At 41.4% G+C, this 26,788-nt stretch overlaps 1 protein-coding gene across 1 annotated transcript in view; it reads right to left on the bottom strand.

The window, feature by feature from the left end:
* The window catches only part of ARHGEF38 (Rho guanine nucleotide exchange factor 38), a 112,353-nt gene that overhangs the window by 57,212 nt on the left and 28,353 nt on the right, over window positions 1-26,788 (bottom strand). Inside the window, exon 3 of the mRNA XM_058549754.1 lies at window positions 4,455-4,578. Within this exon, the coding sequence (XP_058405737.1) occupies window positions 4,455-4,578 (124 nt within the window). The remainder of the gene's footprint in view (window positions 1-4,454; window positions 4,579-26,788) is intronic.

Below are 26,788 nucleotides of genomic sequence, written 5' to 3'. Positions count from 1 at the left end.
TTTTTAGCTAATTCCTTGTTTTTGTAAGGATAAATTTCAGTGTCTTCCCATTTGCAATTTTGTTTTAAATAATTGCAATTGTAAAGATTAAAAAGCTGAAGTTACTTTTTCCCTCTGTTAGTTGAATGCGTTAACTAAAGAGTTCTAACTGATTTTGAACAAAATGCAATTTCTAAAAAAGCTGCTTTTTTTAGTGACTAGCAGCAAAGAAAGTGTGTACTGTCATGCATAAGATTATTTTTTAAATTAACATCAACTATATCATCCAAATATTGTATGCGGTTCAGTCTAACTTTGGATATCTAAAACTGTACATGAATTTTGACTACAGTTACCACTTCAGAATTATTAGATATGATAGCTTCATTGCATATGCACCTCAATCAATCTTAAGCACATTTCTGTTCCACAGATTTCTTACTTTAGCAAAAACATTATTTTACCATGATGCTGTGCTCCACCAAAATATGTATTCATATTATCATTTGCATTCACAAGTTTAATTTTTGAGGTTACAGTAGCATTTACAGTAAGGTCAGAAAATTCACCTTTGACACAATAAACTTGCAACAGCTTTTCTTTGATTCTGTGAATTGAATTAAACATTTTTGAAGCATTATTGGAATTAACTGATTTTCTATTTAATTCGTCTGCTCACACTGTTATACAACTGTCATAATTTAACTGTCTGCAAATTCTTCTGCTAATGGTGTCAACTCATCAGTAGCCATTGCTGTGTGTTTCTCACACGCCCAAGGAGACTGGGAACTGAAGGTGAGAGGAATTAATTTAGGGTCACTGTCCTCTGAGCTAAGTGAAGTCATGTGCGTGGATTGACCTGTAAACACATCTTCTGCAGCTGTGTGTGTTAAACCTCCTGCCCTTGGGCTTCAAGGTACGGGGCAAATTCCAACCAGGGGTCCAGGCTGGGAAGAAGGTTCTACGCGGAAGCAGCAGCAGGGACGAAAGCGTGGGCAGCAAATGCCAGATGCCAGGTATGTTTTAGAATAATGGGCTCAGTCTTTTTAAAATGATGCCTGACGTTTGATGTGGCTGCCTCTGCAGCAGACTGGTCGTCTGATGGTCTGTGGTCAGTGACGGCCTTGGGGCTCCATGTGGACGGTGTTTCCTGTGTTACATGCTCATCATCAACTTTCATGAGAAACAGAAAATCAACACTTAATTTTTAATAAACATGCATACATTAAACCCTTGCTTCTGAAAGGGTTTATTGCAAAATAAAATAAGCATAGCCGACAATAAAAAAAATTACAGATTTATATCCTAAGACAAATAAGCACACTACTGCAGCAACAGCATCCAGACACTCTGCAGCAGGACTGCTCAGCCTCTACCTCCCACACACGGTTCACTGACGTCTGATCTTCAGTCCCCTACGTGTCCCACTAAACCCGCTGACTATTACCCTGCTGGCATCATGCCTCTCACAGGTCGTGGCATGGGCCACCCAGAGGGGCCATGACACCACTAGCTGCTGCACCCAGGGGACGGCAGGATCTGTAGCATCAACTGCGTCTCCCCCCACCACCAGAACAGGGGGCAGTTAGTCGTAGCCTGCTGCTTGTGTCCAAACGTCATCATCTTATCCTCCAGTGCCCTGCATGCTGCCCGGCAAAGGAAGACGTGGGTTTCCTTGAGACTAGAAAAGTTTGGGAAAGGGGCGATGGGCTGTCTCTCAAACTTTCCCACGTGTGACTGTGAGAACTCTGTCCCTGCACCTGCCTCTTAGACTCCACTGGGAGAAACCATGTGGAGGTCTTCCCAAAGCTCTTCTAATGCAACTACAATAACGATCCTCCTTCAAAAAGGAGGAATTCAGGACAAATGCTAAGCTGGATTGAATGCTTGAACAATCGGCTAAAACCAAGGTGTTCCAGGCACATCAGGACACGTCTCCTTAAACCTGGAACTGTCTTTGACTCCAGCCCATGCAGCCAACCCCCAAATCTTGTTTATGCTTTCTTCCACGTTTCTCGTGCATCTCACCTACTTTCTATGCTCACGGTGTCCACCTGAGCCCAGACGCCTGTTACCACAGGCCTGTATTATTCACAGCAGCTGTTGAGCTCGAGGACTCATTTTCCCGTTCTCTGCACTGTCTTCACACCCACCACGGGTTTCTTTGTGTCTCGTCACACCCCTGAAGAAAACCTCCTAATGGCGCTCCTCATTACCTTCCGAGTAAATTGCAGACACAGTCTGTCCCTGTCCTACACTTACAGACCCATTTCTCACTTCTCCCTCCATGAATCTTCACTCCAGCTTCTCTCGACCGCTCACCGTTTCCTAAGTGTATGTGGCCTCGGCATTTGCTGTCCCTGCTTTCGTTTGTGCTGTTACCTCCACGTGGTCTTCCCAGCCTGGACCCCACTTGTTGAAATCTGACCCAAACCTTTAAGCCAAAGTAACATCTTCGAGAATGCTTCTCTGACTCCTCTTATAGGAATATTCTCTTTATCCTCTGAAGTTCTGCAGTGGTGTAGAAAATACCCTGGTGGCACATTACACAAATACCTTCAATTCGAGGAGCTGTTTGATGATCTCTTTCAACTTTTGATGCCCAACAATGCCACATAGCACCTTATTCTTTGGACTTGCTGCTGTTTAATAACTATTCATGGAGTGAATTAACGAATGAGTGGCCAATGAATCCACATTAAACTGATTAATGAGTAGAGTCCTTCCTTTAGAAAATATTTTTACGATTTATTGGAAACTATATTAGTCAGCTTGGGCTGCCACAACAAAAATCCACAGACTGGGTGGCTTAAACAACAGACTCGCACAGTTCTGAAGGCTAGAAGTCTAAGATCAGAGTGCTGGCAGATTTGGTTCCTGGCGTGGGATTCCTTTCCGGCTTGCAGACGGCCACCTTCTTGTGTCCTCACGTGGTGGAGAGGGAGGGAGGGGGAGCTCTGGTCTCTCTTCCTCTCCTTGTATGGACAGTAATCCCATCCTGGGGGAACCTCCCTCTTGTCCTCATCTAAACCGAAACCTCCCAAGGCCCCATCTCTAAATACCATCACACTGGGGGTTAGGTCTTTGACATATGAATTTGGGGGAAATTCAGTACATAATGGGGACATTTAATCACAAGGAATGATTTTATTTAAACCTGTCTGTGGGAGAATCTTTTCGAGTGGGCTGGCATTTTGGTCTGTAAAACACCACAAATAGCCAGGTTGATTCACCTTTGTATAAGATCAGCCTTGCTTATTAAACTTTGGGTCTTCTATAAATACTAAGCAAGATTAATTTCATGCCATTTTTATACCACTGATTTCCATTAAAAAATATAAGACATAAAGAATAAAGATATAAGGTGTTTGTGTGTCTCAAAGAAAGGATCCACATCAAACTGATGACTGTGGTTACTTACGGGGAGGATAGAGCATTGGAGGGGTATACAGTCATGCGGTGCTTAACAACAGGGACGCATTCGGAGAAATGTTTCATTAGGCGATTTCGTCATTCTGTGAACATCATAGAGTGTCCTTACCCACACCTAGATGGTACAGCCTACTACACACCTAGGCTATGGTGCTAGTCTTATGGGACCACTGTCATACGTGTGGTCCATCATTGACTGAAATGTCATTATGTGGTGCATGACCGCATTACTCTTTGTACTCCTGAATTGTCTTAATATTGTTGTAATGAGCATATATGCATATTATATGTGAAATAGAAAAATGATTAAAAGAAGTTTCTAAGCATTCTCAGCCTACGTGGCACTATGTGTGTGATATCCTGAATGCCGTAACTGCCTTCAAGGAGTTCACAACACAGTATCCCTTTGAAACTTCCAAGAAATGGAGAGAATAAAAATTTGGCTCAATGCTTTTCCAATGATATCTTTGTATTTTTTTAAAAAGTCTTACCAGAGTAAGAGAATAATCTATGACTGTTTGAGAGTAAAAACATATTTGGAAATCAAATAATACAGCAAAAAAAGGAAAAGCATGGGAAAAGTAGAACTTGTGTGAGTGTTTTATAAATCATATCAACTCTTCATGCAAAAAAGATTTACAACCCAAAACTCAATGGATTCATAGGCATAAGTTCTGAAAAACATTGTGACTAAAATCAGTAAAGCTATTAAAGTATTTAAATATTTAATTCTTTAAGGATCAAGTAAATGTTAACCATAAAACAAAATGAGAGAACATCTGGAAGGCAAAGAGGTTGAAAGATTGAAAATTAAAAAGCAAATGGTGTGCTTAGTGCTACTGAGGGACTTCGGCAAATGGATATAAACCCGTTTGAAAATAAATACAGAGTCTATGTCATTACAACGAGCCTGGAGACGGTTATCACATTTATATATCTCCTGGGAAGCTTGGTGAGCTAGAGACATAAAACCAGAGCAAAGGGAGGTTACTAAAATATTATTTCCCGTTGTATTGTAGAACTGGAGAAGAGAATAAACATACCGATTACTTGCATGGCCGGTTCCACGTCTGTTGTGGCCTCTTCCAACAATGACAGCAGCTTGGCAGATATCTGATGCACGGATTCAATGTTGCTAAACAAGCTATCCACGTCCAGCCGATCAACCTGAAGAAACACAAACACTGAGCACCAGCCGATGGAGAGACACTGTATGTGGGATGTTTTCTCCTGCTGCACAGTAAGCATTTCACTTGCCAGCCCATGCTGCCTCCATCAACCGTTTCTGTACACATTCTTATTTGGGATTTCTAGGCTAAATGTACAGTTTCTCGTGCAAGAAATTGGGATGGTGCATCTGTTCCCTCCGACTTTTTCTTTATTTTGGCTAAGTTTTTTTTTTGTTGAGGAAGATCAGCCCTGAGCTAACATCCATGCCAATCCTCCTCTTTTTTTTTGCTGAGGAAGACTGGCCCTGGGCTAACATCTGTGCCCATCTTCCTCCACTTTATATGGGACACCGCCACAGCATGGCCTGACAAGCGGCGCCTCGGTGCGCGCCCGGGATCCAAACCCAGGCCGCCAGCAGCGGAGCGTGCGCACTTCACCGCTAAGCCATGGGGCCGGCCCCCTGTTTGGGCTAAGTTTTAAGGAGTTGAGCGTGCATCTCCGTATTCCTATAAGAACCAGAGTGTGAAGAAGATTTGGGCCACCTAATCAGTACTTTTATTAACTTCCCCCTGTGAAGGTATGTCCTAGTGCATGTGAATTTAGCATTCTTACAGCTCATACAGCAGAAGGCAGACCTCACTCTAGGCAAGTACCTGTTTTCAAACCATAGATATTCTAAAAGTGACGACAAATCGATGTGCTGAGCTGCTTCCTGCTTTTTTTTTTAAAGAAATGTGAATGGAAATCTTCACCAAACACGTTCTACTAATCAAAAATTCTTATTTTGTAACTTCATGCACACTCTCAAAAACCAGTGTAATCATTCTAACAATTTGTTGATCCATTTATCCATCCTTTCATTCAATACTTTCATTCAATACTGAGGGCCTTCCACGTGCCAAGAACTGTAGTAGAAGCTGAACCCTGTCATAGGTGTTGGGTGACTGGTGGAGGGATGGCCGACCATCCAAAGCTATCTAAGGATGGTAGTGAGATATGTGTCCTGATTTTGCTGGGTCTTACACAAAATCTTTCCCTTAAGTCATAACTCCTTTCACAATCAATTAGTGTCCAGTTAGGTCTTGGCCAGGTGCAGGCTCCACTGGGCTACCACAGGGAACAGAAGAGGGGCCTTTTATCCATGGTTCACTGTGCCTGAGGTCTTAGGTGGATAACCAAGGCACCAATAATCAAGTCACGGAGGAGCTTCAAAGGTGAAAAGCAGAGGTGCTTGTCCAAAACCAGTCAGCAAAATTAGGGGTGAGACAGAAACAGGGAGTTCAGCTAAAGATCAGAAAAAAGTGACCAAGAAATCACGGGAAATGGGGAGCAATGGGTAAGGGCTAGGAGACAGACCTGGAGGAATTCTGGTGATGAAGCCAACAGTTGCAGCTTCTTTCTCATGCTGTAGCATCCTTTCCTCAGGTGTGCTAGGTCTACTGAGGGGGAGGAAGGAGGCAGGCTCTCAGCTTTGTATCCCATCCTTTTCTGACATGGACCCATCTCTTGTTCCCCACATTGGACATGGATGTTATTTTGATAAAGACAGTCTGTTATTAAACATGGAAGAGTTACATCACATTGCACCTTGTGTAAAAGTTGTTGACTATGTCAGTTATTTCTTATGCAATGTGGTCTTGCTGTGCACATTTCTTTCAATCATCTTGGGAAATTCCTTGCATTCCTGTTGTCAGTCTTGTCCTCAAGTAACTCCCAGCCTCATTTGTAATCAAATTCTATGTGAGTGTATGTAGTTGGTTTATTTCAATATAGGATTATACAACGTTTTTTCCTGTTTTTATGTATTCTGAAATTATCTGTATCTCCATACTACAATATTACATTGCAATTCTTATTAGCTCTTCGGACTTTAACCCAGTATGTCACAGAATGTTCCTTTGTTCAGCACTCACTTTACTAGGATAGGGCATATGTGGCTGTTTTGCCTGAAATCTATGGATATTCAAGACTTTCAATTTCTATATTTAAAGTGTATTTAATATTACACAAAATCTCAAAAAGGCGTATAATGGTTAGGTGGCTCTTTTTGTTAATAATAATTTTAAATGGCTCAACTGTCGCATATCTCTGAGTACCACTGATCTAGTGCATTATTTATTCTAAGGAATTGCTTTATGCATTGGGTATTAATTAAATCACAAAAGTATAACTTTGCATAGTGCAAAATGTTTTCCAAAAGTTGTGTATAAATAAAATTTTGTAGATTGATTTATTTTAAATGTTCTGGTTGTGTATTTCTTAAAATCCTATTTTGAAACAAATCCTTCTAAAGGTTGTAAAATTTCATCCCCTAATTTGGTTACATTATGAGATAAAAGATCAGATGTAATTCATATAGTGGACTTTATAATTGTTTCATTTTGTTGTAGAAGTTTTATTCTGAGGAACTTAAAGTGCTTCATATTTATTATTTCATATCTCATTCCAACTTCTCTGTGAAGTATGAGCCAGTCTGAAGACAAGGAAATTCATGCAGAGTTAAGAGAGGTGCCATGCTCAAAATTATGAAGTTCAGGACAGAACTGGAGCTGGAAATTGACCTTTTAGTCTCACGCCTCAGTTCATTACCAGCAAATACTAACCATAGAAGACTTTTCCATCTCTGTTTGTATTTTTTGGTTTGTTCCTGAGTTTTTCACTAAGTTGTCACTTCTACAATGTATTTCCCAAGGTCAGAATCCTACATATCTGTCTAATTTAGATTTTAAATTCATTTAGCAAGGATCTAATTCTACTTCTATTTATAATCTTAGCTCAAGGCAACAAATACCAAACAACAAAAATATAGGTTTTAATTCTATTTCTTCTTGAAGGACAGAACGGATTAACGCATCAGTTGGCCTGGTTTCAATCACCCATATCACCCAGGCCCAGGGGGATTCTGTGAATCATAAAAGGAATTCACATTTAGTCACTGCTCTGCCAAGGAACAAACCTATGTCTGGTCCAAATAGGCTTTTAAAACTGGTAGATGGTTTTATGATTATTTATATAAACTCAAGGAAGCATTTATGTACATTTATTAATCATTTACTAGAAACAGCAATGCTCTAAGAGCTTAGGTTGAGTTGTATTTTAAATGGATTAAAAATTCAGTTTTTGAAAAAAGATTTGGTCTAAGTGTACATTTTTCTAAGCGAAATCAATATATAATAATTCAAATGCACAAAACAAAATTAAAGATCAGTGTTTCTGCTGAAAACTTAATTCTTTGCTTTACAAAAGTATTCATCACAGGATGTATTTCAAATAGCAAGTTTCCATTGCATTTGAATAGTTACTGAACTTACAGTTGCATATATGCAAAACTCCCCAGATACAAATGTTTAAGTAAAGGGAAACATACCTATAAAATTGTGTCCAGTCAGACATTGTAATGATTGGTATAGAATTACTTTGTACTCCATAAGCACCTCACACTCACTGTTTTCAATGAGTTCCTTGCATTTTCCTGTATTCACATCCTAGTGCAAGCTCTCCCCTTTGCTCACAATGCTTTGCCCTCATACTCCCTGACAACATCCTGTCTGTCTGAAATGGATTATGGTAATGGTGGTGTTTGTCCCATAGTTTGCCCATCTCTCTGCCCTTTCTCTTGCTTTTTGGGGGAAGCCACAGGTCCACAGCTCTGCCTGATCTGGTAGCATCATCAGTCATGGTGCCCTGCCCCCTTGCCCAGGCCCTAGAGTGGCGTGTAGCCTCGTTGGCCCCAGTGATTGGCTTAGGATGGGCAGGTTCCCAAGCAGAGCCCCTGAGAATCTTCACTGATTTTTAATAAATGGTTGTCGGGACATAGAAGGGCCTGGATTGTAAGCCCTAAGTGTGTAAGTTTCTGTCTTCAGCAGTCGTCTTTGTGGAGAGCTTGATTGCCATAAAATCGACACAGACAGGGAAGCCAAGTCTGACAACACCACGTTGGCTCCTGGATCTAGCCTGGCCTAAAGAAGGCATCCTTATTACAAAAGCCAATAAATTGCCTTTTTATTGGAACCAGTTTGAATTTTATTTGTTACCCATAACCAATAGGGGACTAATATGCTTTTCTTTATTTCTAGCCACAATCTCACTTGCTCTAAGAAACCTTTCCTGCTTCGTGGTTAGAATCAACCGCCCCCCCTGCCCTTCTGTGCCTCCCGCTTTGTATCGCTCACTGCTTGTATTGAAGGCCATCATATACATTAGGGATAGCTATTAATTTTTCTATATCTACATCAAAACTGTGAGTTCCTCCAGGATGTTTGTCTTGGTGAGTTGTTCGAATAGCCCACCGTGTGTAATATGGTGCTGGGCCACACCTAGTTACTCACTGCAAGTTTGGCAATTCAGATAGAATGGAATCATTACAATTCAAATGATCTATTTACTCTGTGGGAGCTGTAAATAAATGTTCTTTGTAATTACTCCACGGGGCTCTGAATAACAAGTATGCAGAGATCAAAGTGGTTTAAGGAAAAAAATCAAAATCATCTAATTTGGTTGTTCAAAATATCACATTAAGTGGCTATTTTATAATTTTCTACTTAATTTTATCTACAAAGACAAACTGTTGCACTTGGTTTGGCCATTAGTATTCCTGGAAAATCTGTTGATGGAGGCCAGACGCCCCCGTTACTGTACATGTGGGAAACCCCTGCTTCCTGTGTGCTTTCTAACTAGCCTGGACCCTCGCCCACAGCCAGCCACAGGCAGGGCTGACCAGCGGTCTTGGGTGTCATGTGAACCTCCAACCACGAATGCCTTTCAAAGTGGACACTGAAAAGAAGTCTAGGAACAAACTTTTAAAAAAAAATAAATGAAACTATGATCATAAAAGTAGTCCATGTTCATTGTAGAAAATTAAAAATGGGTAGAGAAGTAAAAAAACCAGACACAATCCCTATAATCCCACCACGGCAAGACCACAAGTGTATTGAGGTAGGTCCTTCCAGAATGTTCTTTTCTCTCTGTGGTACATCCACACAGAAGATTTATATACTTCAAATAATATTTGGAAATTTGCTGTTTTTTAACTTAGCATAGCATAAACATCTTTTCACGTCATTAATTTTTCTCAATTGTACCATTTTTTTTTTTTTTTTGTGAGGAAGATCAGCCCTAAGCTAACATCTACCAATCCTCCTCTTTTTGCTGAGGAAGACTTGCCCTGGGCTTACATCCGTGCCCATCTTCCTTCACTTTATATGGGACGCCGCCACAGCAGGTCTTGACAAGCAGCGTGTCGGTGCGCGCCCAGGATCCTAACCGGCGAACCCCGGGCCGCCGCAGCAGAGCGCGAGGACTTAACTGCTTGCGCCACTGGGCCGGCCCCCTCAATTGTACCATTTTTAATGCCAATATTATGTGGAACTACTGTAGTCTATGTAACCAATCACTAAATCTTTGAAATCTACATGATTATTTCCTTATGATAAATTTCATTACTGTAATTACTGAGTTAACGTTATTAATATTTCTTAAGGCTTTTAACAAGTCTTGGCAAATTATAGCAGCGATTACATTCTTTTTCTTCTAATAACCAACGGATTAAAAACCTTATTGGATATTACTGCCCTTACCTCAATTTGAAAATATATTTGTAGGTATCTGTTTTGATGATCGAAACCACACAACCTTAAAGTTCCAGATACTTCTTCATGACATATATACAGCAATTGGAGAAGAAGGAAGAAAATAAATAACCTTGTTTTTGAGGGCCATGGTGATTGCCAACAACCAAATGCTCCTTTGGAAATTATTTCTAGAAGAGACATCAATGTTTCTAGCTGGTGTGGTTTGGCAGTAAATCTAGGTTCAACACAGGGTCCCATTAGGGATTGTACATTACTCTCCTCTAGTCATTAGACATTAGAATTCACACAGAGTGAATCCATCCGGACGTCGTCTGACTCAAGTCTATAGAACCTTGGTCCCATTTGCTTCGTCTGTGAGGCAGTTCCATACACGGCCTTATGGTGAGGCCTGGATGAATTCCCTAAATAAGTTCCCTCCGTTATTAATGTTGAAGCCACATAAGCCCAATGATATTAAGACTGTAACAAATAAGATGAAAGTGGAAGAAAGCTGAAATGTATTGAAAAAAACTATAAGAAGTGGAGACCCAATGGGGACATGCTGAGAGGGAAGAGCCGATGTCGTTTTATTTCTCAGGGAATGGGGATGCTTGTGAGCAAACATTGCAGCAAGTGGAAAAGAGGATGTTGGCAGCAGGCCTGGGCACCCACAGGGCATGGTAACTGTCTAATTACTGTGGCGTTTATTCAGACAGCTGGCTTCTAGATTACAAAGCTTTTCAGGGTAAACTAGCCATTATTTCATCAGGTTTCTTAAAACTACTGATTTGTATGTGTGAAATTTCCTGCTGTGAAACCAGATTCTACACAGGCTAATTGAGTCAAACTACAAGTTGAATCAATGTCACAGCCAGACAGCAACTCTTTTAACAAATTTCGCTGCTAAATGCCCACGTGGCCTGATGGCCGCCTGGAAACATGCCAGGCCGGGATACCGAATGTGAACAAACCTACACCATTGCAGAAAGGTCAGTCCCTTTGGGGAAAGTAAGGTTGGGATCTGGGACAGACATCTCAGCAGGTGCCAGAGGAGGGCAGAACCTGCAGAGGCGAGTGAGGCAGACCAGAGGCTGTGCTCAAACTCGAGACATTCCTGGGGCCTCTGAGAAAGGACGAGGCTTGACAAGGCCGCCCCAAACATGTTTGACTGACAGTAGAAAAGTAAAGTGCTTATACTGACATCCTTGGCAACAGGCAGAGAGCTGACCAGGGCCCCTGCCTGTGTTTCTTACCTGCCCTGACACAGGGATGGGCAGAAGGAAGTGACATGGTTGGGGCTGGAGGTGGTCCTCAGGCCTGCTAGCCTTTCCTCCTTAGACTTTTATATGAAACGCTCGGAGGACAAATAGTACTGCCAGGAATAGCCCTTCTGAACTGCAGAGCCAGTAAATTTTGTGATTCTTTAGAAATTCTAAAAAAAAAAGTATATAATAAATACTCGAGTTATATTGTCAAAACATAGGAGAAAGTAACTTGGAAACTGTTTGGAGCAACCAGTGAGATTATAAGAGAAATACATAAGTTTTCTATGTACCCAAGTCAGCCAAAAAATTATATTTAATGCTTCTGGCTGAGCACGATGAAAGGGTACACAGTACCGTGTTCGACCCCTTGAGTACTCTGTGTGTGTGACTGTGTGTGTGTACACGCTTGTGTGGGCTTATTCCTTCTCCTTCCTGTATACATGCTCAAACTCAGAGCTTATTCAGTGTAAAAACCAACCAGCCAACAAACAAACAAAACTCTTAACTTTTCAACAGAAAACCCATTTCCTTCAGATCTAATATCTGAAAGAAACTACTGATATGAGGAATGACTTGCTCAACATTTACCAATTCTTTTTCTGCTTAGTAATGCAATTGCGAAGTTCTAATTTTCAATAATACAAGCAAAGACTAGGAGAATTCTGGACTCGCTAAAAACAATTTTGAAAAGTCAGGAGAGGCTTTAGCAAAAAAAAAAAAAATTGCTTGAAATGATAAATGAAGGAAGAAGAGACAAAGTATGACAAAAAGATGTGGCGGCAGGTGTGTAATGGTGGCAAAACCATGTGACACAGAACAAATATCCATGAAGTCCATCCGTGTGGAAAGTTCTGGAGTTTCCCAGGGTTCAGTCACTCCAGTACTGGCATTCCTGACCTTCTCCCTCAGGAATCTCACTTATTGTAGCACTCCCATTACCACAGCTAGGTTAAAATTTCCATGTTTTCCATCCCAAGCACATAGGTCAGTGCCCCTGGCATAGGGGTCCCCAGGCCTTGCCTCTGCGCACGCGTCCCCTTTATCTCCAGGGACGGGCCCTCCAGGCACACTCCAGGGTTCCCTTCCTCAGACTATCTCCTTGGAATCCAAATGATAGTAAACATATAACAGAAGGTTAAAATCACACGTCCTGCCTCAGTTTCACTTCGAGTGTCAATTCCTTAGATATTAAATCCAAAGTGTGTATGAGATGGTTTGCCGCGTGCAGAGCATAAAAAGGGAATTTCAGTGAACTGTTTCAAAGTCACCTATGTCACCCTCATGCCTGAGAAAACCAAAGGAGCCTGTGGCAGCAGGAAAGAGATGGCTAAACTTGGGATGAACCTGCACTCTCTCAGGTTTGTGGGGTCAAAAGATGTGTGAATGCTTCCCATGGACCAATGTGGACCTAGCCTGAGCTGGTGGGAGCCCATCCCCAGTTCTGCCTACATCCTGAAGGGCAGACATGGAGGTAAACCCTGGGTACCTAGGAGCGGAGGAGAGAACTGCAAGCCAGCAACTGGAACAGAGATGCAATCTGGATCAAGCGACCTCCAGGAAAGAACCCTCCCATCACCACTGTCACGGGAATTACACACACACACACACACACACACACATACACACACACTCGCAAAGCCAGGAAAGAACGTGAGGGAGCCACATCATCACATTTGGGAAGTCCAGGGGATGTAAAGCCAGCCTGGTGGCGCCCGTTGAAGCTGACCTTTCCTCTCCCTCCCCTCTCTCCCCCGCACCCTCCCAGGGTCAGCAGGGCCGGTGAGGTGGTGTCTGGGGATCAGGAGGAGGAGCAGAGAAGACGCCATCCACGCCCCCTCTTCCCACTGCAGGACTCCCCATGAAGCAGCCTGACCTAGGGGAGAGCTGATGCCCAAATGAGAGTTCAGATTACTATCTGAGACTGAGTTTCTGATTTTTGAGCTGAGACTGTGTTTGTCCTAAGGTCTGTCATGTAAGTGTGAGAGAAAGTCCTGGGCCTGCCAGAGTTGCTGCCCAGAGGCAGGGCGGGACTTGCCCACCCTTAAGTTTATTCATGCTGCTCATACACGATGCTGCACTCGAATCCTGAGCTCCACATGGAAGAGGAAGGAGGCGGGCGTGAATGTGGGGCTAGGAAGCAGAGCCAGTCCTTGCAGCACTTTTAAGTTGCTTGTAAAGTCTCATTTCCTTCCTTTTTGAGCGACTACCTCTTTGTTGGAATCCCAAGGTGCCCAGCCCAGAGTCCTGAAGGGGCCTGAGTTCCAGAAGAGACTCAGCACTCAGAGAGTGTGGATTCCCTGGGTTTGCCCAGAATGACGGGAACAGGTATGAGCCCTGCAGGGGGCAGGTCTTTGGGCACCCCACGGACTGACTGACCACCAAGCTCCAGACTCCAGACCTCGGGGTCACCATGAGCTTGCCCTCTGTCACCTTGACTCAGGTATCGATAGTTCACCACACTACCTCCAGCATTCAGAGAGCCTCTCTGGGTCCCTCCGTAGAACTCCAGGTCCCAATCTGTGCCTCAGAAGAAGCTTCTAAACTCATCTTCATTCCCTCTTCCCCAAGTCTGTCTTCCAAAAACCTAAGTTTGATGGGGTTCACAAGCAATGATAAACTCCCCTCCTTTAAAACATTCAGTTCCTCCCAAGTTGCATACAGAAAAGACCCCAGATTCCTCAGACTGACAGTTGTCTGAACAAGACCTACCTTGTCTACTCCAGTTATTTTTACGTTTATAAGAGCCTCTGCTCCAGTCAGAAAGAATGGCTGCCCTCTCCCCTAATGAGGGCTGGCTCACACAGTCCTTCTGCTCCTGGGCTCTCCTCCTGACCCGCATCCCCTGACCAGTGCTTCCCCAGTGTGGACTCTGTCCCTTCCCCAAGTCTTCCTAGACCACTCGCCCACAAGGAGTCATTCATAGACCAACAAGCAGTCGTTTCTGCACGTGCCCCAGACACTGTATCAGGTGCTAGGGGTACAGCAGTGAGCAAACGAGACAAAAATCCAGGCCTCATAAAGGAGACAAGTAAACGAGATAAATAAGTGAACTACACAGCATGTAGATACAGGGTTAAATGCTACAGGGAGAACACAAAGCAGAGAAAGGGGGAAGCTGCAGGTATTGGGATGCCCGCCCCCCTTGGTGCTGGGTTTTCTGGTACACACTGAAGGCCTTCTGCAGTGAGCACCTTTGATTCTCTACCTAAAACTTTCTCAGACCACAGATGCCTTCCCTGTCTACACACAGGGCAGTCCAGAGGGTCAGGAATTAGCCCTCCCAGGAGCATCCTTCAGCCGATGTCTAATAGGAATTGGTGGCTGAATATCCCTCGTGAAGGACAGCTCTGAGGTGTGTTCTGTGCAGTGCACTAGAGCTCCCAGTGGGATATGAGCCCCAGGCAGCCTCAGAGGTATTCTGCTCATGAACATACCCTACGTAGTCTTCATTTCCTTCTCGGTCTCATTTCCCTGTTCCTTTACTGCTATTCCAGGGTACTATCTCCCAAATAAATGACTTGCTCTAAAATTCTCTTATCTGGATCTGCTTCTGAGGCAACCCAGCATAAGACAAAGTGAGGTGGTCAAGGGATGTGTTGCTGAGTAAAGGCTTGAGGGAGGTAGAGGAGCAGGCCGTGGTGTTAACTTGGGGAAGAACATTCAAGGCAAGGAAAAAAGCAAGAGCAAAGGGTTTGAAACAGAAGTGCTCCTGGCTTGTTCAAGGAACACCCAGAGGCCAGAATGTAGACACAGGTGAGGTCAGAGGGAATGAGGGACCAGCTCACGTAGGACCTTGTGGGTCATCATAAGAATGTCAGGTTTTAATCAGAGTGAGACGAGAAGCCATTGGAGGGTTTCGAGTGGAAAAGGGACATAATCTGACTGATACTTTGAAAATAATCACTCTGAGTGCTTGGTAGAGACAAGGGTGGAAGAAGAGAGACGGGTCATGTGGCAGGTGCAATAATCTAGGTGGTTATTGGTGGGCTCTTGGGTCAGGGTGGGAGTAATGGAGGAGGTGAGAAGTGATCTAACTCTGGACAAATTTTGAAGGTGGAGCTAATATGATTTGCTGATAGATCCAACATGGGGTTTAAGAGAAAAGAGAAAAGTTAAGGGTGACTCCAGGGTTTTGCCCAAGCAACTGGAAGGATGGAGTTGCCGTTGACTGAGGTGAGAAAGACTGCAGGGGGAGCAAATTTTAAAGGGAAAATTAGGAGCTCAGTTTTGGACATGTTGAATTTGAGATGCCTTGTAGACGATCACGTAGAGATTTGAGTGGGAGGCAGATATAAGCAAAGCAAACCTTCAGGGAAAATGTCTAGGCTGGAGATAACATTTGTTAACCATCAGCATGGAGACTGATTTAAAGCCATGAAACCAAATCAGATCCTCAACAGAGGGAACATAGACAAAAGAGAACAGAGGCCCACAGACAAAGCCCCGATCTGCCTCAGTCTTTAGACATGAGCATCAACCAGCAGAGGAGACTGGGAAGGAGCGTTGGAGTAATGGGGCAAAGCAGGCATGTGTGGAGTCCCAGAAGACAGAAAAGGGAAGTTGTTCTGTCAGATGCTGGTAACAGGTCAGGAAAGCGAGCGCTTCCTCTGCTAACATCTAAAGCAATTGTTTGCTGCATAACCAATTAGCATAACTAATCAGGAACTGCCTTCAGTCCTGATCATTTCTAGCATCGCCTTGAAATTTATCTTTGATTGTTATTTGGCTTTTTATATGTTTATGAGTCGTTTTCTTGACCAGATTATAAGCTCTTCTAGGGCAGGTCTGTGACGTAAATATCCTTGATTCCCACACAGAACTCAGCAGAGGGCATTGCATACGACAGACAGCTGACAAACACTTAGTCTTTTAATTTGCATATTCAACTAAAATATCACATTTTCCATGAAATATTGCCCAGTTAATCCATCTGGAAGTGGTCTGTCCCCTCTGTGAACTCCAACTGCACTTGTCCGCCCGTATCAGCTATCGCTGTCCATTGCAAGTGATCTTTTCATAACCATGAGGCTCGTCATCTCTAACCAGGGATTCTTCGCCCTTTGATAGCAAGGAATGAGTTTCGCATGTCTAATGTACTCCAAGTGGCCTAAAATTAATTAATTAACTCACGTAATCATCAGCTTTGTCTGTATCTAAAGTGCCTTAAATAAGTGCTTGTTCACAAATGCTTGTTCCCCAGTATGTGCTTCCTTCCTGACCTAGCATTTGTTCTTTGGAGCCCAGGATTTGTGGCCCTGTACTGATATGTGCAGCTATGCCTGAGTAAAGCTGCCCCAGCATCTCTGGAATTTCCTTAGAGAGGTTTATAGCATCACAATATAACAGCCACAGAAATTTTGTTGCTGATTTTCACAAACAAAAGTAAATTAAAATAGTGGTTTATGCATCTCAGTTCTGAGAAGTGATGAGCACAGGATCACGTTACCCAGGCGGAAGGGGTGACTTGCCTAGATATTAAAACAGGTCTGTGTATCACATCTCTCTTTTTAAATTCTGGGCATCCCAACCCCTGCACCGAACTGGAAAAGGCATTCATGTATCTCCTCGCTTGGCCCAGCAGGTTTTGATCTGGACTATAGATTATCAAAACTAGAGAAAACTGAAGATGCCCTAAAATGGAGCTTATGAGGTGCTTATAAATGTAACAACATGGAGGAGAGTAACAAGAGGATAAAAAAAATCCCTCATTTTTTGAGCTGAGGCTTTCTGAACAAGCAAAGATAAGAGATTTCCTACTCATAAAAAGAAGTTTCACATACTAGAATACAGTGGTCCCCCATTATCTGCAGTTTCATTTTCCATGGTTTCAGCTACATAGTCAACCGTGGACTGAAAATATTAAATGGAAAATTCCAGAAATAAACAATACGTAAGTTTTAAATTGCACTCCATTCTGAGTAGCGCGATGAAATCTCGTGCCATTCTGCTCTGTCCCGCCCAGGACTTGGCTCATCTCTTTGTCCAGAGGACCCACACTGTATCCAGCAACCGCCTATCAGTCACTGAGTAGCCATCTCTGTTATTGGATCGATTGTCTTGGTATTGCAGTACTTGTGTTCAAGTAACTCTTGTTTTATGTAATAACGGCCCCAAAACACAAGAGTAGTGATGCTGGCAATTCGGATATGCCAAAGAGAAGCCGTAAAGTGCTTCCCTTAAGTGCGAAGGTGAAGTTCTTGACTTAATAAAGAAAAAAAATCATATGCTGAGGTTGCTAAGGTCTACAGTAAGAACGAATCTTCTATCCATAAAATCGTGAAGAGGGAAAAAGAAATTCGTGCTAGTTTTGCTGTCACACCTCAAATATGTATGTACAGGAAAAAACATAGTATAGATAGTGTTAGTACTATCTGTGGTTTCAGGCATCCACTAGGTGTCTTGGGTTGTATTCCCTACTGATAAGGGGGGACTACTGTACTGATGTATGTATCCATACCCAGCTAAATTTGAATCCAATCTGACAGCAAACTGGGGGTCTTCCAGGATGACAAAACAGGAGATTCCTCCCAGGAAAAATGGGAAAGTGGGCAGTAGTGACTCAGTGTCAGCACTGGAGGAAGTGGTCAATGATATATCACATAATAACACAGTTACTCTGTGGTTGGCAGCACCATTTACTTGTGCGATTTTTATATTTAAATTTAAAATTTCACAACTATAATCTTTTCCAACACATAAGAACTGCCCTTATTAACAAACTTTTTAAAAAATAAGGAAAACTTCATTGAGATTTTTTTTTTAACTTTTCTAATGTGACTTCAAGCATCTGCCCTTAGAATGGAGGAAGAATGGCACAGATTGTGTAATAAATGCTGAAATTCCACAAAGAGGGTGAAAATTAAGTCTTTGATTTCAAAAAACATGGAGTTCTAACCTGGACATATAGATCATAGGATTCTTCATTGTGATGTGATCTTAGTAACCATGAAAATCAGTATTTTCAAAGGATTGAAGAATATATGTATCAATGATTAAAACAGACTTCTAGCAAAAGTATAGTATTTTAAAATCAGCACATAAGCTCTGAAAAGCCAGTATGAAGCAAAATCAGAAATTCAAATGTATTTCTTTTGAGTCATTGCTCTCAGCATCTCAATTACAGTTAGCAGAAATTGCTTTGATTTTAATTTCATATAGTGACCAAAACTCCTGTTTGTGCTCTACTTTCTGACTTTCTGGGCAGCTTTTGTTTTCATATTATCAGCCTGGCTTTGATCTTGGAACTCACTGAAATCCGTGAAGTCCTGGGACTGAAGAGTTTGACCTCAGGAGCTGCTGGACTCCACAGGGGAAGGGACTAGATTGAGCAGGAGGTGGGAGTGGAGAGAGGGAGTTAGCTTGCTTCCCCAGTAAGTTTTACAACCTAGAAGGATTTCTGGTGTTCCAAGTATAGCATGAGAAAGAGCCGAGATACACAGGAGATTAGTATACATTACGAAGTTACTCCTAAACAACCTCATGTGTACCCCTTTACTAAAAATGTGGTCTCTACCTCTGAAATCACAACAAAAAGAGAATTAATTGAAAAGTTTGGTAGAGTAAACAAGGTAAAGCATCAGAGGAAAAATTTTTACCCTTATATATAAAATTTTATATATAAAATAAGAGAGAAAGGAAGAGAGAGAGAAAATAAGGGCATTAATATATTTTTTAATTAATCTTTTTATTTTGAAATAATTGTAGATTCACATGCAGTTGTAAAAAATAATACAGAGAGACCCTGTGCACCCTTTATGCAGTCCACCTAATTGTAATATCTTACAAAACTATAGTATGTGTGCATTGGATTTTGGTGTGGTATGGTAGAACATACTATGAATGGAGAATGAGGATTTTTTGCATAAAAAAGACATGTCTACGAGAAATCAACATCTTGATTCCACTTAGTTCAAGGCAATTTCATGGAGGAGACAGGATGTTAGAAAGTAGTTGACTTTAAGAAAATTATGATCAGTAAGCCAAGGTGGAATATGTTTGAGGCCCAGAATACAATCCAAAAATTTTGGAAGTTAACAGAGACATGAAGAGTAGCTGGGTGATTCTATAAGGGCAGAATTACCCTACTACTAAAACCAGACAAAGACATTATAAGAAAAGAAAACTGTGGACCAATATCTCTCATGAACATGGATGTAAAAAATCCTCAACAAAACACCAGCAAATTGAGTCCAACAGTGTATAGAAAGAACTATACACCATGACTGAGTGGGATTTACCCCAGGAATGCAAGGCTGGTTTGACATTCAAAAATCAATTAATGTAATCCATCACATCAACAGATTAAACAAGAAGCAGATTAAAAAGAAAAGTCACATGATCATATCTATAGATCCATAAAAAGCATTTTACAAAATCTAACACATGATAAAAACTCTCAATAAACTAGGAATAAAGAGAAATTTCCTCAATTTGATAAAGACTATCTACAAGAAACTACAGCTAACACAATACTTAATCATGAGAAACTTGAAGCTTTCCCACAAAGATCAGATACAAAGCAAGGATGTCCCTTCTCACCATTTCTTTTCAACATTGCACTGCAAGTTCTAGCTAATGTAATAAGATAAGAAAAGGAAATAAAAGATATACAGATTGGGAAGGAAGACATAAAAAAGTCTTTGATCACAGATGACATGCTTGTCTATGTAGAAAATCCAAAAAAGTTGACCAAAAAAAAAAATCCTGAAACTAATAAGTGATTATAACAAGGATGTGGAGCAACAGGAACCCTCATTCATCGCTTGTGGGAATGCAAAACGGTACAGCCACTTTGGAAGTGGTGGTTTCTTACAAAACTAAACATAATTTTACCATATGAATTTTACCATAAAGTTACCAATTTTACCAATCATGCTCCTTGGTTTCTACCTAAAATGGACTGAAAACTTACGTGCACACAAAAGCCTGCACATGAATGTTGCAGCAGCTGTGTTCATAACTGCCGAAGCTGGTAAGAACCTCTGTGTGCTTCAGCAGGTGAGTGGGTAAACGGACGTGGTCCGCCCAGATGGTTCAGTGTTATTCGGGGCTAAAAGGAGATGAGCTATCAAGCCATGAAACGACGTGGAGGAACCTTAAACGCATTTTACTAAGTGAAAGAAGCCAATCTGAAAAGGCTATGTACTATGTGATTCCAACTCTACGACATTCTGAAAAAGGCAGAACTATGGAGACAGTAAGAAGATCAGTGGTTGCCATCGGTTGGGGGTGGGGAGGGATGAATAGGTGAAGCACGAGGATTTTTAGGGCAGTAAAAATACTCTCCCTGACACCGTATGATAGATACATGTCATTATACATTTGCCAGAACCCATAGAATGTACAATACAAAGAGTGAACCATGATGTAAATTATAGACTTTAGATGACAATGATTCAGTGTAGGTTCATCAATTGTAACAAACATAACACTCCGATGGGAGATGTTGATAATGGGGAAAGTTATGCACGTGTGGGGCCAGGGAGTATATGGAAAATCTCTATACCTTCCCCCTCAACTTTGCTGTGAACCTAAAACTGCTCTAAAAAAAATAAAGTCTCTAAAAAAAAAAGGAGTAGCTGGGTGATATTAAAAAACAAGAGGGAAAGAATTGCAAGGTTGTCTATTAAGCGAAAGTGAATGACTGTTATTTCTGACAACAGGAAAAGTCTTTTAGTGAAGGTGACAGTTTTGACAAGAGTCCTGTGACACTTAAAAATTCACGAGAAAAGCTATTTGCTCTCCTATGATTTCCTCTTTTTGTTATGCAGGCATAGTTTTAGTAAATAGCTTTGAGAAGCCTAATTTATCTATCTATCTATCTATCTATCTATCTATCTATCTATCTATCTAACTATCTATCTACCTACCATCTACCCATAAATGAAAGCTGGGTATATTTTAATAATTGCTAGATAAAATATTTCTGTCTTTGTTCTTTTATCTTGTATTTCAGTGAACTATCATAACTGTAATTCTGTCCTTTGTTGAATGAGAGCAGCAAAATTTCAAATTTATGGTCCCTCAGTAAATAAAATAAAATATTTTTCCATTTAAATTAATATTTTTTATTTGTGGTTAAAAATAAAACATGTAAATATATTTTTCAGGGGGAGGAGGTTCCATAATGGTATAAAATGGGATTATCCCAATTTCACAAGATATTTGGGTATGTTTGTATGTGCCTAGACAATAAACCAAAATATTTACAGTGCTTCTTTCTAAGTGGTAGAGCTATAGGTGATCATTTTCTTCTATATATGTTTTCTGATGAAAATTATTTACAAAATTGCTGCCACCTAGTATATCCAAATTTTAACAAAAATTCCAATTGAGCTCTTGTTAATACAAAATTATAGATTATTTTTGCCCTCTTTTTCAGAAAACACAAAATTTCAAGTATAATGCACACAATTAGATCAAATATAAGAAAATCCAAAATAAATACACATAACTTTCTTACTAGACAAATAAAAGTCTACTAAATATGCGTTGAAACATATATAATTAGAATACCCTTTGAGGGGCAAAGAGCAGCTGGTAATGGTGTCTGCCTCTAGAGAAGGACGTTGAACAGCTATACGACACTATTGTGTCCTGGAGATCTTTGGTACTTTTGTATTATATGAATTTTAGTAATTAAAAAAACAATTAAAAACAAAGAAAAATAAAAACATGTATTTAAATTCCTCCAACTACTCTTTTCAATCACTCTTTGGTTCTTTCCTTACACATAAAACCCTTTTCCATTGTTAGATTAGTTTGTGCTGGTTTTAGTTTATTTTGATTTAGTGCCAAAAACGTAGTCTCTCCTATTGCCCTGTTTGGATAATAAATAACTAGAACTCGTTTTCCCACTAAGTGTTTCAACACTGAATGTTGTGGATAATTTTTCCTTTACCTCTCACAATGCTGCTGTCAAAGAAGACGTAACTGCTCAGTCTGACCCTTCCTGCAGTTCAGTGGAATTTTCTTTGTAGAAAAGCCTTGAAGTTAAGACTAAGGTTTATGACCACGATTGTCACAGAACAGCTGTCAGTCAAGGGCTGGGTTTAGACACTCGTCTGTACAAGTTGACTCAGATAAGCCCACTGCTTTTCTCAGTTTTCAACTTCCTTCTCCAATTTTCACTTTCATAAACTGACTTGTTTCTTCTGGGAGTGAAAAGATGGGGATCAGATGCACAGAGAGAAGACGTGGAGGCAATACAATGAAGCAAAGACATTCTCAGCAAGAGAAAGGACATGGGTCAGATGACTTCCCCAAGTCTCTTCCAGCCTAAACTGTATGTGCAAAATATTGACATGTTGCCTCAGGTTTAGCTAAGCACGGATTGCAGATTGTCCCCACGGTTACGTGAAAACTGTATGTGTTAATTTATAAATTTTGACACTAATTGATGAGAGGTGGCTCATGTGAGACCGTGGTATTTAAACGGTTAGGAGGGCAGTGAGGATGTGAAGCAGCTGATGAACACTGAGGAGGTGGTGAGAGTAATGAACTGCTGGCATCACTTAACTCCCTCTGCATTCCTATAACTGTGTACAAGATCGTGTGAGTTCCTGAACGTGTATTTACTTAATCAAAGGTTAAAAGCATTAAGAAGTGGGGAAAAAGTGGATCTGACAGGAGAACTCTGAGAAACCTCCAATAATTGCTGTTATAACCTTCGTGGAGGGGACGCGTAGATTACTGACGGGCGTGGAATTCTGCAGCCAGGGAGACGAGAGAGCTGGGAGACAGCGAAACAGGAGAAGTACCAGATCGGAAAAATCAATAGAATAGAATAGCAGAGGAGGTATGAGTTAGAATGGTGAGAGCTGTATTCAAAGCATTGAGGGCAAAAGTTAAACGTGCCAAATAAATAAACTAAGTGCCACCGTAATGAAAACGTTTAATTTTACATGGTCTGAAACACCATTCTGGGGTTGCTTATGAGAGTTCCATAGGAACTAAAAATAAGAGAGCAACAACAAAAGCAAAAACACAAACAAACAAAAATCAGGTCCCACTCAGCAATGGCATTTATATCAGTGGGGCCAGTTTAACTCACCAGCACAGTAGATGGTTTAAAATAAATGAGAACATTTTCATACTGAAAGAACTTCTTATTCTATTTGATACAAAAATGGGTTACGAATTCAAAGGAAGTCATTTTCCCATATGTTTAGTCTTTTTTATATTGATCATTAGCTCACCACAGGGATAGATTTTGGTAAATTGGGCTTATTTTGAAACATATCTTACTCATGTATTTTTACGTAATAAACATTTAATATTCAATTTTAAAAAGAGAAAGACAGAAATAAAGACAGAAAATATGGAAAATTCTTTTAGGGTCAAGAGAGAGTTTTTTGTTTTTGTTTTTTGAGATAGCAGATTGCAGTGATGAGAATGATCCAATGGGGAGGTTAAAATCAGTTAGTTAGGAGAGAGAAAGGAGACCAGCAGGAGTGGAATCATTGAGTGACTGCATTGGAGAATCATTAGAGAGAGGTATCCTCAACCACAAGTGGGAACCGTTAGCCAGGTTATGTGGGTAGAGATGCAGGTAGGTTTATAGATTTGGTGTTGGGAGTGTGTGCATTTTCTTATTGCACCTATTTTCTCAATGAAATGATGGGAAAGGACGTTAGCTGAGAGTGAGGAAGGAGAGGGAGTGTTTGAGGTGTGGGGAGAAAGAGGAAGGTGTGCAAGAGTCCCTTCAGAGGCATTACTGGGGCCCCACTCAAAGAAAATCATCATGAATTTTGAAAGAGATTGGTTCAGCCGCCTGGGTAAAGTGTGAAGTAGGCAGAAGATTGAACATCATCAAGGGCAGGCTTTTTTCAGGCAGGTAAATGGAAAGAGAGAGAAAAGGGAATTGAGTTCATCCATGAGGAGCGATTAGCATGCAGGACCCGTGGAAACTGAAGCAGGTGTGGGCTTGGCGAATGTGGAAAAGGGAGTGAGGGCAGGAGCTTGGAGGTCCTGGCAGCATCAAAAAATCGTTGGAGAGAGGGAGCCAGTGGGATGTGAAAAGAGGGCTGAAAGAGAGGATGTGGGGGTGAGAGAAGGACGAGCTTGAAATTCGGATTTTGTGGGGTGAAGTTATAGGTAGTGGCAGTTCTAGTGCCTGGCCCTGGAGTGAGTGGCTGAGAAGGGGCTGAGGAAAGACCGTTGGATGCAAGCAAGTCAAGGAGCTGAGAGCGAGTCCCAGGGCCATGTGGATCACTTGTATGAACTCTGAAATCACCTGAAATTGATATCAGAATTAGGCAGAGAGGGAGAAGAGGTGGAGACAGTGGGCCATGTTCTAAATCTTTCAAAGAACAGGAGTAACGGGTCGGACTGCACCATACGGGAGCGTAGACAGTGGTAGAGTCTGATGCCATGTGTGTTTAAAATCAATATTTTAACAAGTATGTAAATGAACATTTTATTAATAACCATTGATATCTGCCAGAATAGAGGTTGCATCATATGCAGCTAGTTTATATTAAATGAAATAAAACACACCAAAAATATTTTTATATACTTAGCAATGAAACTAGAGAGCAAATTTTTATCATGACCATGAATGTTATTCCTACTGTTACAGAATAAGAAATTTCCAGACACAGAAAGTTGCCAGTCACCTTCTGACTTGAGAACTGTGAGAGGATTACCTGCGGATACTGATGGAGAGTCAGGAAGGGGCCCCGACACACAGTAAGCACTCACCAGGGGTAAAACCAAAGGTGACCTCCTGGAAGGGAAAACGCCTAGCCTGCCTGGCCACTCTTCTCTGCACACTGTCCTACACCAAAAAACAACTTTTACACCAAAGTTCACCTTGGTCTACACCAGTTTCCCTGACTTGTAGGACAGATGCTCCTCCTAAAGTTTCTGAGAAGTGTCCTGTGCTAAGAAATATAAATTCTGCTTCTGGATGTTTTAAGTCCTGGGGGAAAGATTTAGTAATTGATGTTGGGACAACTGGCTAGCAATATTTTTATAATCATGCAGTACATGTTGAGATGCCAAGCCCAGAATCTGTAAGGTTGGTTATATCTGATCACTTAAATGTGGAAAAACAAATGAATAAAGCTTTAACAAAGTTTAACCTTAAATAAGGTTAGAAGGCAAAAGACAAACTGAGAAAATTAGTTGCAACATGTGGGATGGAAGAAGAACATCCCAGTATAAAAAGAGGTTTTATAAAACAATAGGAAAAAGACAAACCATAATTTTTTTCAAAAGGGCAAAAGACATGAATATGAGTAGGGACTGAAAAGAATAGAAATGGCTAATGATGGGCCGGCCCCGTGGCTTAGCGGTTAGGTGAGCGCGCTCTGCTGCTGGCGGCCCGGGTTCGGGTCCCGGGTGCGCACCGACGCACCGCTTCTCCGGCCATTTTGAGGCCGCGTCCCACATGCGGCAACTAGAAGGATGTGCAGCTGTGACATACAACTATCTACTGGGGCTTTGGGGGGAAAAAATAAATAAAATCTAAAAAAAAAAAAGAATGGCTAATGAAGACATGATACTTGTCAGAAGGACTCAAAGGAAGCTGGTCTTCTTATTGTTTATAAAATCAACAATGCTCAGCTTGAACCACGGTACAGAGAAACAGCCCCTGGAGCGCTGCCAACGGGAATGAAAATTAGAACCGTAAGACTTTCTGGTTGTCAGTTGGCAATTTTTGATCAAAATTCTGCAATGCATATCCTTTGACCTGGCAATTCCTTTCCTAGGAATTTATTCTAAGGAGAGACGGTAACAACAACCCAAACGTAAGGGTGTGTCAGCATCGTAATAGTAGAAAGACAGGTAAAGGTGTTAGTGGTCAGGAGAAGATCCATGCAGCAGACTGCTGAAGGAAAAGGGCATGGGACAAAATAGCACGTGCAGCTTTGATCCTATTTATGTAAAAATACATATGTGTTTTTGTGTGTATCTATGTATACGTACATCCAAATAGATGTCTGAAAGGATGTTTCCAACCATGTGAACGGTGATGATCTCCAGTAGAGGTGTTTCTGGTCATCTCTCCTTTCTAGGCCCTGTTCGGTCTGTTGTTTGAATTGTGCACAGGGACCACTGCCCACCCTAGCGATTAGATCACCGCCCTCTGCCTGGAGCAGTGTCACCTCCTTCCCTCTTCTGCTCCAATGTCCCCATCGGAAAGGTCTGCATGTACGGCTCTACCTGAAGTAGAAACACCACCTCTCTGTCCCCGTGCCCCACCTCTTCCCTGCTTCAGTTGTCTCAGCTGTACCTAACACCACCTGATGTATTTTAATTTTTTTTACTTATCATTTATTGTCTGACTCCTCCCATCCCCCACTAGAAAGTGAACCCCACAAGGGCAGAACTGTTATGTACGGAACTGTAACCCCAGTGTTGGGAATC

The sequence above is a fragment of the Diceros bicornis genome, chromosome 11 (genome assembly GCF_020826845.1).
Source record: "Diceros bicornis minor isolate mBicDic1 chromosome 11, mDicBic1.mat.cur, whole genome shotgun sequence".
Classification (NCBI taxonomy): domain Eukaryota; kingdom Metazoa; phylum Chordata; class Mammalia; order Perissodactyla; family Rhinocerotidae; genus Diceros; species Diceros bicornis.
Note: the sequence above shows the minus strand (reverse complement) of the source record. Positions and strands in the feature narration are given on the sequence as shown.